We start from the raw sequence: 12,848 nt of genomic DNA, 5'->3' as shown, positions 1-12,848 counted from the left end.
CCATCCATCTGTAGGAGTTAAATGCACAACGCTGTCCATCAGAAGACAGGAGATTAATGAGCTCTACTGTACGACAGCTGCTTGCCTGGGAGTGAACATTCTCAGTTAGCAGATTTGCCTTGCCCTTTCGTGGCATGGGTATTAGCGAGGCAGCCTGCCTGCAAGAGCAAGAACACGTGTCCCTGAGAGCCGCACCCTTTTCAGAAACTCTGAGAACCTGCCAAGGTGATAAGCAGAATGGGCAAGGTGGCCTACCTCCTTTCCCAAGGCGAAATTGGCAAGTGACACAATTTCCCAGGCCTTGGTCTTTGCCCTGTGTCCTGGTGAACATTGGCACAGCTGAACACAGTTGATGGCAAAATGTATCCCATCCAGAGAGATTTAAAAAAAAAATGTACTCGTATCAAGTTGTCCTTGGAAATAGTTCATAAAAAATTATCAGGTTGGAAAATGTTCGGCTCTGTGAATGTGCCCTATTGACTGATTTTTAGTTACAGAACCAGCGATCTAGCCATAGCAACCCAATTGTCCTCGAGAACAGAAAGCACTTTCAGTTTGCCCAGCCTTCTGGAAGAGCTGGTAAATATGCAAAAGCTTACTGTATAGTTTTCAGTGAGCTCCAGGATACTGGCCACTTACGTTAAGCTTTTGAGACCTAAGGCTACATATGCATTTTATGCTTTCTAGTAATTCCTGAAATCAAGATTTGTTTTGTTTTGTTTTTTGTTTTTTGAAATCAAGATTTTTTAAAAAGATTTTATTCATTTATTCATGAGAGACACAGGAGAGAGAGAGAGAGAGAGAGAGAGAGAGGCAGAGGCACAAGCAGAGGGAGAAGCAGGCTCCATGCAGGGAGCCCAACGTGGGACTCAATCCTGGGTCTCCAGGATCACACTCTGGGCTGAAGGCAGCGCTAAACTGCTGAGCCACCTGGGCTGCCCTGAAATCAAGATTTTTAATGCAAGGTGACTATAGTGTCAGGATTATGGCCCTGGACCTCCACCAGCTAATAATCTGTGTATTGGATTAATTTACTCAAAGAGAAGTTACTTTTTCACCCAGGGATGTGACACAATATTCTTTATTAAAGCACCTGTGTACATATATAGGACCTAATTTAAAATTCAGAGCAAGAGGGACGCCTAGGTGGCTCAGTGGTTGAGTATCTGCCCTTGGCTCATGTCATGATTCTGGGATCAAGTCCCACATCGGGCTCCCCACAGGAAGCCTGCTTCTCCCTCTGCCTGTGTCTCTGCCTCTCTCTCTCTCTCTCATGAATAAATAAATAAAACCTTAAAAATAAAATCCAGAGTAGAGCTAATGAAATTATGTTTCATGTTACTCTGCAACTACAGCTGGTCACTAAAGAGTCTCCCTCAGGACCCAGCTCTAGGACCGAGTAGAGTCTGTTCCTTTGGACCTTTGTCACTCATGCATCCAGGACTCATCTAGAGCTTAGGGCCTTCAGAAGCTCCCCTCAGTAAAAGTTAGCCTCTCTCCCATACACAGAGTGCCTTTGGCTCCCTAGGCCTCCCAGATGTCAACTCACCTTGGTGCCCACGCTTTTGCTTTGCCCAAGATGCGGAAGCTTTCAAAAAGAGCACTTCTGCCAGACAAGGCCTATACATCAGAAATATGATCTCCTGACCTTTTCTTTTCTCCTCTTGAGCCTGGATCACTTTTACCTTCAATTTTGTATGTTGTATCATGATTTATTCTTCAGACTCTACAGCTTTATAACCTCACCTAGGAGACAGGCAACTCTCCATAAAAGGAACCAGATCAGAGCTTATAGTTATGAAACATTTTATGTTTGCTGTGTGTTTGTGTTTATTCTGTTACCACACAAATAGCAAGGGCATAGGAGTGAAGAGCCACAAGTACTAGGAGGCTACTCAGGAAAGGGGTCTCTCTACCTCCCAGCATCAGCCATGGTCAGCAATTTATGACCTGCTTTTCTGAGTGTGTAACAAACCCTAAACCTCGCACACAAGTGATTTATTCCCATCCGGTCACTTGATTTTCACCACACCTGCTCTGATTTCTTTGAAGCCTTTGGCTGATAACTTGGGATTATAACTTACTAAATATATGTCCATCACTTCTTTCACAAACCCACATTTATTCTTGGAAAGCTTTCTGAAAATTATGGCGATCTGCTGTCTGGAGCCCACATGCCCCCAGTCACCTGGCGTATTCTCAGCTAGAGGACAAATGATTTTCGTACATAAATGAATCTCTCGTCTCCCTCCATCAGGGATTTTCATGGTCAGTTTTCAGTGACTCATTCTCTTTTATCTGTGGGAGGATAGTAGTTTTAGAAAAGAATCTTAAAATTAACCTGAGTGCAACACTGACAGTAAGAATGGTAAATGGCTTATTTATTAAGATATTGCTGGATGTGTTACTGTCTGATCTTACAGTAAAGGACTTGTCTTGGGACTCTTGCTGGTGGAGGAGTTACTTTATTGAATAGGATGTGAGGTCCCCCTCTTTATAAGTATGAAATAGAAACTATGCCTGTGTTGGGGGTCAGGGACAGCTACCATAGCATTCTAGAACTCCTGGCTAGCCTACATGAATAGGAATTAGAGGCTCTCTGGCTTTCTGTGGGTCAACCCACAGCAGCTGGTCAATATACAATATACAAGCAAAGTGGTTGATGGTAGTTTAGCTCTTTCTCAGAACTATGAAACACATTATCTTATAAATCTTAGGCAAGAATGATTTTATCAAATAGCTGGCATTGCATCACAAATATCTTGGTGTGTTACCTTTCCCAGAAACTTCCTTTTCACTTTCTATTAATAATATTTATTGTATATTTGAGTAGCAGTCTTACTGGCTGAAGCCCAGCCTTGAACCTTTTATAAAGTTTAACATTTTATAGCACTGTCAAGCTCCTGATCCCAATTTTGGGATTATTTTAAGCACCCAAGAGAGATGAGCTTGGAAGGGCTGAAATGCTCTTAGCCTGAGGAAAAGGGAATGGTGAGGCTATTTTATCCTGCTTCTTTGCAAGAAGACCAACCAGCTGATCTTGGAGAGGTTGAAAAATTGGTCTTCTTAATTGAAATTGGCCTGTATTTAACAGATATATAAACTAAAAGGTTGCATAATTGGGCCCCTGGCACAGAAGGTTCAGAAAGCTCTGTGTCTAAGACTTTAACCCAAAGACCTCTAAATGGCCCAGAGAATCTTCATTCCATTCTTAACTTGATTAGGCTCATCTTTTTACCCAAAATATTACCCAGCAATGGCCCTCACAGGGAGAAAAAGTAAGGCAAGTAACTTTTAGGCATTCTTTCAGGATGGCTCACTAATATTATTTCCATTGATATTGGGGGAGGGGAGGAATTTGTTTCCAGAGTTTAGGTGGCTTCTTTTAAGGCAAAATTAAAAAAAAATAAATAAAACAAAACCTGGGTAGAGTATAATGCCCGAATTTAGAGATCTTGGCTTGTTTTGTCCAGCCTTGATGGGACAGACCCAGCTGCAGCCCATGCTCTGTACTCCTCAGCAGGAGACCCTATCTATGCTATGTTGCTGCATGCCCTAATTCCTCCTCTGTAACACAGGAAATGGAATAGTATGTGCCCAGGATTGATGGGAGATGCAAGTAAGGTTGTGTAGTTGAGTGATTGGCACACCTGATCTAACACACCCTCTGTTAGAAACAATTAGTATTACTTTTCATTACTGGACTTTCTGTATGCAAAAAAGTTTAGAAGCATCATGCCCAGCTGAGTCTTCAGACATTTTTATTTGCACATCAGACCTTGGTGTTATATACCAATGGCAGAGAACTAGTCTGGCTTCTTGCCATGTCACATGCCATTCCTGGGTGATTATATAACAAGTACCAATAATATCGATTCTGTGGACTCCCTTGCTTCCTTTGGCCACCTTCATCCCAAAGCAAGTTTTGAACTCATTCCAGGATGATTAATATTATACTGGGATAATGGCACATTATGTTGATGATTCTGATGCAAATGTGCATGAAAACATTATGGCTTAATTTTATTTAATCTGATATTTCCTAATGCCAGAGAGTACTTACTTCCAGAGGAACCAAAATTTCAGTCTGCAAAAGACTGTTATGTGAATTCCTGCTTTAGAGGATCACAAATCTCCTAAGGTTATCTGAGCAATTTGGTGTAGGGCTAAGAACCCCTCAGGCTGACTACATTCACAAAGTGGGATCTGTAGGGAGGTATTAATCACATACAAGAACTGATGACATGGTTTTCTGCTTTTTCTTCAGCGAGAATTACATGACTACTCAGAATAGATCAAAATATTCCCGTTACTTTATGCTTAAAATACTTTGACTTAAAAAGTAGTGATGTTTTAAAATTTTTAAATCCAAAGATGAAAATACCAAGTAAATCAACTATAAAATATAGTTTTTCAAACAAATTCTGTACTCAAAGAGATGTGTATTTCTGAAAAGATTTTTGCAACACTTCTTCTCACTCACCTCCACTTATATAATTTTTAAATACTTTTGGTGTGGAGTTGAAAGAAAATGTTCTGCATTATTACAGTTGTACACATATCCTGAGCACCTCTTTGAGTGCAGTGGTAACTTACTTTTATTCGGGTGGTTGGAAGGAACGTGTAGGAGTTTTAGAAGGTTCTCTAGCTGCTGAATCTTGCAAATGCTAACTGGATTATACTCTAACTGGCTTTAGTCTCAGAGCTAGTAAAGTAAAAATTGGTGATTAGGGGGAAGAACACCCAAAAAGCAATAAATGTTAACAAATAGGCCTTTCTACCACATATAGTATTATAACTCCAGACAAATTACAGGGAAAACTGGGGAATTTTCAGGAATAAATCTGCTCGTGTTAAGGAGTTTCTCTTTTCTAATTCAACTTTATTTAAATCCAAATATAGGGCTAGCCAAAGAATCTTAAATTCTTCCCAAGTGTGACTGTCCACTTTTATCTACATGCAGTTGTGTTTAGGGGATTCATGAGATGGTTTTAGGAGCGTGACAGGCCCTCCACATAGTGGAAGAGACCTGGAGGCACTGTCCTACTGCCCTTGGCATGAGAGGTTTATCAAGCAGAGGGGAGTCTCTCTGAGAGCAAGGGGCTCTGTGTTCCCAAAGTTGAGACATTCTGATTCCAGCAGGACTGGGAATGCTTGGATTCTCCCTGCCTTGTAAATGCACCAACCAAGATTGTCCTGCAATCAGGGCAGCTGGGAGCTCATGATGCACTTTCAGTGTTTTCCATCAGATTGGAAGAGATGAGCTCGTGGGGCTTTTATCATCGAGGTACCATAACTGGTTCAGTATTTAATTCACTTGGATGAACCTTTCTGAAAGCATGCCCATGCTGAGACGTACTAAGATAGTAATCATGGTTTTGAAATGGGCTTTCAAAGGGCAGGATGAATTTTAGAAAATATAAAATCTTTTACATTAGGTATAAGCAGATCAGTGATAGAAATCCCTTTTTCATTTATCTGACCTGTTTGCATACTTCACATGAGCTGAGCATTGTGTGAAACACTGGAAATACAGGAGCGGGTTAGTTTGCATCTGTCCGCCATGCACTCACAGCAGTGATGGAGTGGCCCCAGGCGGCACAGGAAATCAAGCAGGTGTGTGGTTATTTGTGCTGTTGGTACAGCAGAAAGGAGGGGCATGGTGATTCCATCTCAGGACCGTGAGGGAGCCCTCATGAACAACTCAAGCACTTACATTTGGCTTTGATTAAAGCTCACAGTGCCCTTTGCCCTGTGTCCATACTTACCCATCCAAGTCAGAGTATGACCATCCAATGTTTATAAGAGACACAGAGTGTTTATTACCTTCTGGTTCAATGGCTGGTATCAAAATGACAGCATCGATAGGTGTTTATGTCTTGCCAGATGTGCATCCCCAAGCGTAGCTTTGGACGTATGAAGTCATGTGGAGCATTCTGGTAGCCCTGGTTTCTGGGTTCCCCGTGCCCTCCTGCAGCTACCTCCTTCCTGCTTCCGCCCCAAGTGCCGGACCCCCTCCTCCTATCCCACCAGGCCCTGAGGGGTCTCAGCTCTGGAGTCTAAGCGCTGGCAACATAGGAACCCCCCCCTACGTCCCACTAACTGCAGACTTCCACTTGTTCTGCACCCATTATGATGGCACCTTGCGCACAACCCAGCACCACCTTGACGCCCTAAAGAATACCCTTGCATGAGTGGCACAGCCAACCCTGTGTTTCCTCCCGCAGGTGGTGGAAAACCAGCAGCTGTTTGGTGCGCTCAAGAGCCTGCTGGAGGACCTGCGTGCCGAGCTGCGGGAGGACGAGCACGCGCGGCGGCGGCTGCAGCAGCAGTACGCCAGCGACAAGGCCGCCTGGGACGTGGAGTGGGCCGCACTTACGTGCCGCCTGGAACAGGTGCCTGCCTGCGGGGTCTGCCCTGGGTCTCCCCAGCTCCTCCTCTGCCATCAGGGCCAGGTGGGGAGAAGGCACAGTTCTTCAGATCCATGGCGATCTTTACAGTTCCTCAGATCCTCCAGGGGGAAAGCGGGGAACAGCTGCCTGCTTTGTCTCCTTAAAATTCCCAGCCTTGGGGTGCCTGGGGGGCTCAGCCGGTTAAGTGTCTGACTCTTGATCTTAGCTCAGGTCTTGAGTTCAAGTCCTGTGCTGGAGCCTACTTAGAACACACTCAAACAACTTCCCAGCCTTTCCAAGGCACCTCCTTCTCTCCTATTCACTGTCCCAAGTGTGAAACACAGTCTCCACTGAGCACCTTTTGACAGTAGCATTTTCCCATTCTGCATTGAACAAGTCTGTATTTAGCCCCCTCAAAGGACAGTCAGGGTGAAGTGGTGATCAGAACACACGACTTAGTTCAGATAGGTGCAAAGAAAATGCAGATTGTGACTTCAGTTATCTTTGGAAAAGGAAGACATTTAGATTCCTTTAGATTTCTCCAAACACTGAAAAGAGTTTGTAGGCCTTCCACTACATGCCCGAGAAGTCTGATCAGTTTCCGAGTCTTTATTTCCCCAGGAGGAAATGGAGGCCCAGAGGAAGTGGCTGATCTCAAATCATGGAGACTTTAGTGCTCGAGTGGAAAGAACGGAGTACTGCCTCCACCCTCCCAACAGACCAGAGCCTCCTCAGAAATTTTAGGCCATGGCCATGGTTGTAAGGTCAGATGTAGCCAGACACATTCTTTTCTAAGTGTTTTCTCCCTGGAAACCCTTAAAAGCAGGATCACCTCCTGCCCTGAGTCTCCCTGGAAACCCCTAAAATCAGTATCACCTCCTCCCCTCAGATTGTTTCTCCAGGTTTCTTTCAGCCCCTTGATCATGATGGGAGGAAAAGTCTGTACATCCTTGATCATCGACTTTCTAAGCCTTATTTTGAGGCAAATCCTAAAGTAATTAAAATTTTATATGAATTGGCTAGAAAAGAAAGGAGAAAAGAAATTGCCCAGAAAGGAGACGTCTTCCAAATGGCCTTGATAAAAGCTGAAAGTGTCTGTCATGCCAAAAGAAAACAGCTCCCTTGGTACTCATAGGTTCAACTGCATTGCCAGCTGGGCAGGGGGAGCAGTGGATTCAGACTTATAGTCCCAGGTAGAGTGGAGACATTGTCTTCTCTGCAGAGGAAGCAGCAAAGCGTAGCAAAACCAAAGCATCAGGCCAGGCTGGTAGAGCTACTGACCCAGTTATGAATCCTGCCTACTTGCCTGGTAGAAGATTCTTACTAGATGCTCTGTTTATCTTAGTGCACAGCCTGAAGAGTCAGCAGTGGAGGAAAAATGAGTAAGGATGCTCTCCGGTGAGCTGCCTTAAAATCTATTTTAAAATATGTTTATGGGGGAGAAAGCTAAATATTTTCAAAAATGTTAAGGGTAGCTAAAGAAAGGAGGCCTAATCTTTGATATGAGCCAATTTCAAAATATTTCATCTTTGTTTTAGAGAAACCTGTATCCACCCACACATGTGCTACTCATCAAGCCTCAGGGAGAATCACTAGGCACCAAGAAATAAAATTAGGACTTCAAACCTAGAAACCAGGTGGTAATAGGTAAAGATTCATCTTCCGCCCAAATCATTCAAAAGTTTCTTGAAACATTTGCAGCCCAGGGAGCAATGAAGGTGAGCTGAAGCTAGTTCATTTATAATACTCCCATCTTTACTCTCTTCTACTTAAAAGCAAAAGAGGTGAATTCTACCAGAAGTTAAGTATTTTATCTCTGTGGAGGCCATGTTGTTTCCATGGCCAAATCTGTGATTCCTTTAATTAACTCTCAAGTCAGGCCTTGTTCTAGATGCCAAGGATCCAACAACAAGAAGATTATTTTTTGAGGGACTCTCAGTGCAATGGGAGACCCAGATGAGGGCTGTAATTTATAATAGTGTAATGAGTGCCCTGCCAGACCTGCACACTGTGCTGTCAGGAAATAGGGGTGTGTGGGCCAGACACCTCAGTCTGAGAGCTCAGAGAGGGGTTGCTTGTGAAAGTCCTGCTTAGAATGAGTCTCAGAAGATGAATAGGAGTGGGTATGTGGAAAAGGAGAGAAAGGACGTTTCAGACAACAAAAGCATAATGAGCAAAGGACTAACCATATCTGAGGAGCTGCACCGGGTCAGGTATGTAGGAAAAGAAGAATGCGTGAAAGATTGAAACATTAATCCTGATTTTATCATGGAAGTAAAGAATCCTGATTGACATTTTTAAAAGATTATTCTGGCTTCAAAGAAGAGAATGGATTAGAAACCATTAGAATTGAATGGAGTCAGGAACAAGACAGGGATGTCCACTCTCACCACTGCTATTCAACATAGTACTGGAAGTCCTAGCCTCAGCAATCAGACAACAAAAAGACATTAAAGGCATTCAAATTGGCAAAGAAGAAGTCAAACTCTCCCTCTTCACCGATGACATGATACTGTACACAGAAAACCCAAAAGTCTCCACCCCAAGATTGCTAGAACTCATACAGCAATTTGGTAGCGTGGCAGGATACAAAATCAATGCCCAGAAATCAGTGGCATTTCTATACACTAACAATGAGACTGAAGAAAGAGAAATTAAGGAGTCAATCCCATTTACAATTGCACCCAAAAGCATAAGATACCTAGGAATATACCTAACCAAAGAGGTAAAGGATCTATACCCTAAAAACTATAGAACACTTCTGAAAGAAATTGAGGAAGACACAAGGAGATGGAAAAATCTTCCATGCTCATGGATTGGCAGAATTAATATTGTGAAAATGTCAATGAAAATGTCAGGGCAATTTACACGTTTAATGCAATCCCTATCAAAATACCATGGACTTTCTTCAGAGAGTTAGAACAAATTATTTTAAGATTTGTGTGGAATCAGAAAAGACCCCGAATAGCCAGGGGAATATTAAAAAAGAAAACCATATCTGGGGGCATCACAATGCCAGATTTCAGGTTGTACTACAAAGCTGTGGTCATCAAGACAGTGTGGTACTGGCACAAAAACAGACACATAGATCAATGGAACAGAATAGAGAACCCAGAAGTGGACTCTGAACTTTATGGTCAACTAATATTCGATAAAGGAGGAAAGACTATCCGCTGAAGAAAGACAGTCTCTTCAATAAATGGTGCTGGGAAAATTGGACATCCACATGCAGAAGAATGAAACTAGGCCACTCTCTTGCACCAGACACAAAGATAAACTCAAAATGGATGAAAGATCTAAATGTGAGACAAGATTCCATCAAAATCCTAGAGGAGAACACAGGCAACACCCTTTTTGAACTTGGCCACAGTAACTTCTTGCAAGATTCATTCATGAAGGCAAGAGAAACAAAAGCAAAAATGAACTATTGAGACTTCATCAAGATAAGAAGCTTTTGCAAAGCAAAAGATACCGTCAACAAAATTCAAAGACAACCTACAGAATGGGAGAAGATATTTGCAAATGACGTATCAGATAAAGGGCTAGTTTCCAAGATCTATAAAGAACTTCTTAAACTCAACACCAAAGAAACAAACAATCCAATCATGAAATGGGCAAAAGACATGAAGAGAAATCTCACAGAGGAAGACATGGACCTGGCCAACATGCACATGAGAAAATGCTCTGCATCACTTGCCATCAGGGAAATACAAATCAAAACCACAATGAGATACCACCTCACACCAGTGAGAATGGGGAACATTAACAAGGCAGGAAACCACAAATGTTGGAGAGGATGCGGAGAAAAGGGAACCCTCTTACACTGTTGGTGGGAATGTGAACTGGTGCAGCCACTCTGGAAAACTGTGTGGAGGTTCCTCAAAGAGTTAAAAATAGACCTGCCCTACGACCCAGCAATTGCACTGCTGGGGATTTACCCCAAAGATTCAGATGCAATGAAACGCCGGGACACCTGCACCCCGATGTTTCTAGCAGCAATGGCCACAATAGCCAAACTGTCGAAGGAGCCTCGGTGTCCATAGAAAGATGAATGGATAAAGAAGATGTGGTTTATGTATACAATGGGATATTACTCAGCAATTAGAAACGACAAATACCCACCATTTGCTTCAACGTGGATGGAACTGGAGGGTATTATGCTGAGTGAAGTAAGTCAATCGGAGGACAGACATTGTATGTTCTCATTCATTTGGGGAATATAAATAATAGTGAAAGGGAATATAAGGGAAGGGAGAAGAAATGTGTGGGAAATATCAGAAAGGGAGACAGAACATAAAGACTCCTAACTCTGGGAAACGAACTAGGGGTAATGGAAGGGGAGGAGGGCGGGGGGTGGGGGTGAATGGGTGACAGGCACTGAGGGGGGCACTTGACGGGATGAGCACTGGGTGTTATTCTGTATGTTGGTAAATTGAACACCAATAAAAAATAAATTTATTATAAAAAAATAAAAATAAAAATAAATTATATTATACCAAAACAAATTGAATGGAGTAGCATGGTTCATAGGTAAAGATCCAGGGGTCTGCTGAACTAGAATAGGAAAAAGAAACATCTTTACATTCATCAATCTTTCACTAAAATCTATCATGTTACACAGCAACAGTGTGCTCCTAACTCCCTCTTCCCATCCTCTGCTGCTGTTGCCACAGCTTGCTTCGTGTAACGTTCCACAAACACACAATACATTACAACTGTTTTTGCATCCATCACTCAATAATATTTGAAAGCAATTAAAAATAGAGGGGAAATGAGCTTTTATTTGTATTTCTTATATCATTCCCAGTGTTCATATTTTGTGTACATCAGTATCTTAGTGTCCTGATCCTTCTGCCTGAAAACGTCCATCATTTCTTAAAGCACTGGTCTGCTGGCCATGATTTTTTTTTAACTTTAATATGTTGAAAAAGCCTTTTTTTCCCTTTATTTTCAAAAGATATTATTGCTGAGCATAGCAGTCTATCCAGGTTGACAAGTTTCCCCCTTCGGCCCCAGAAGGATGCCACTCCATCATCCTCTGACTTACATGTGTCAGAGGAGAGGTGTGCTGTCACTCATGTCTGTATGCTTCTGTGTGTCCTGTGGCTTTCTGTCTGCCTCCAGTGTGTCCTGTTCAGTTTTCAGCAGTTTGCATAGGATAGGTCTAGATGGAATTTTTTTTTGCTAATTTGTTTGCTTTGGTATTTAATCTCATGGATGGTAAATGGATATTTATTGCAGACCGGTAGATACCCCCACTGCTCCATCCCTAGTTTCTCTGAGGATTTAGGACAGATATGCACCTGCCCTCAAGGAGCTTTATAGAAGGATAAGCAAGATATGGTGGTAACCGAGATAGAAAGTGGAGCTGAGAAGCAGACACAGGAAGCTAAGTGAACTCCCTGCTTTATGTTTTGTGTGACTCTCTATATCAGATGTTTGTAATTAGGACTTCAAAAATGAGAATTGTTTTCTTCCATGAGATTGGTCAAATCTTGGCTTAAACACATTTCCAGGAATGATATGCAGACATGCTAAGATTTTCTCCACCTGTTAATATAAGATTTGCCAGGAACTAAGGTCTATGCCTTTTTTCCTTGCCAGCTGGAAGAGAAGACTGAGAAGAATTTGGGAGAAGCAGGCTCTTCCACCGACAGCAAAGGGGCATTCAAGAAGGAAAGAGAGATGCATCAGAAGCTCCTTACTGACAGTCATGGCCTGGTCATGGACCTGCGCTGGCAGATCCATCACAGTGAGAAGAACTGGAGCCGGGAGAAGGTGGAACTTCTTAGCCGTCTAGACAGAGACCGGCAGGAATGGGAGCAGCAGAAGAAGGAGCTCTTGTGGAGAATAGAACAGGTAAGGAACCACCCAGGCACCCACCAACAGGGAAGGCAGTACAGACAACTAAACTGACCTGGAAATAAGAGCACTTAGAGGGAAAAAAAAAAATCAGGCTATTGAGAGGTCCTAACCCCATCAGGATGTTTCACAGGCTTCCAGAGAAGAGGAAAAAATGTCATAGAATTTCTAGCATTGGAGACCCAGACTCTACCCTTCCATTACACAGATCCTTTTGTTGCAGAGTTTGGAGGTAATAACTTCCTTGTATGTGTCTATCTGTACAGTATGTCTGTGGTCAGGGCTGGGGGCAGGGTAACATTCCAAGGAATTTAAAGACAAAACTGGAAAGATGAGATTATTTCAGGTCTAGTAAGGTGATTCCTGCCAAAAAAGCAAACTACATTTTAAGTTTGCCCCCTAGAGATGTGGTCACAGTGACTGCTCCAACTTGAATGGAATTCCTGTCCTTTAGTAAAGAAATTGCTGAATTAAGTTGGAAATCAGGCTGTTTGCACCTGCTGTGGATATTGCTGAGCTGTGATTAGGTAGGACCATAGTCAGGGGAGGGAGCTGGTTGCTCATCCTCTTCAGCTAAACAAACATTCAAACACC

The 12,848-nt window shown here is 42.7% G+C and overlaps 1 protein-coding gene across 6 annotated transcripts in view; it reads left to right on the top strand.

The window, feature by feature from the left end:
• The window catches only part of MTCL1 (microtubule crosslinking factor 1), a 128,118-nt gene that overhangs the window by 96,555 nt on the left and 18,715 nt on the right, over positions 1-12,848 (top strand). For all 6 annotated transcript variants that reach the window (XM_041766745.1, XM_041766726.1, XM_041766717.1 and 3 more), the window contains 2 exons: positions 6,228-6,395; positions 11,997-12,251. In XM_041766745.1, the coding sequence (XP_041622679.1) occupies positions 6,228-6,395; positions 11,997-12,251 (423 nt within the window). The remainder of the gene's footprint in view (positions 1-6,227; positions 6,396-11,996; positions 12,252-12,848) is intronic.

Source organism: Vulpes lagopus, chromosome 1 (assembly GCF_018345385.1).
Source record: "Vulpes lagopus strain Blue_001 chromosome 1, ASM1834538v1, whole genome shotgun sequence".
NCBI classification, from domain to species: Eukaryota; Metazoa; Chordata; class Mammalia; order Carnivora; family Canidae; genus Vulpes; species Vulpes lagopus.
This window is presented reverse-complemented; position numbering and strand designations above follow the sequence as displayed.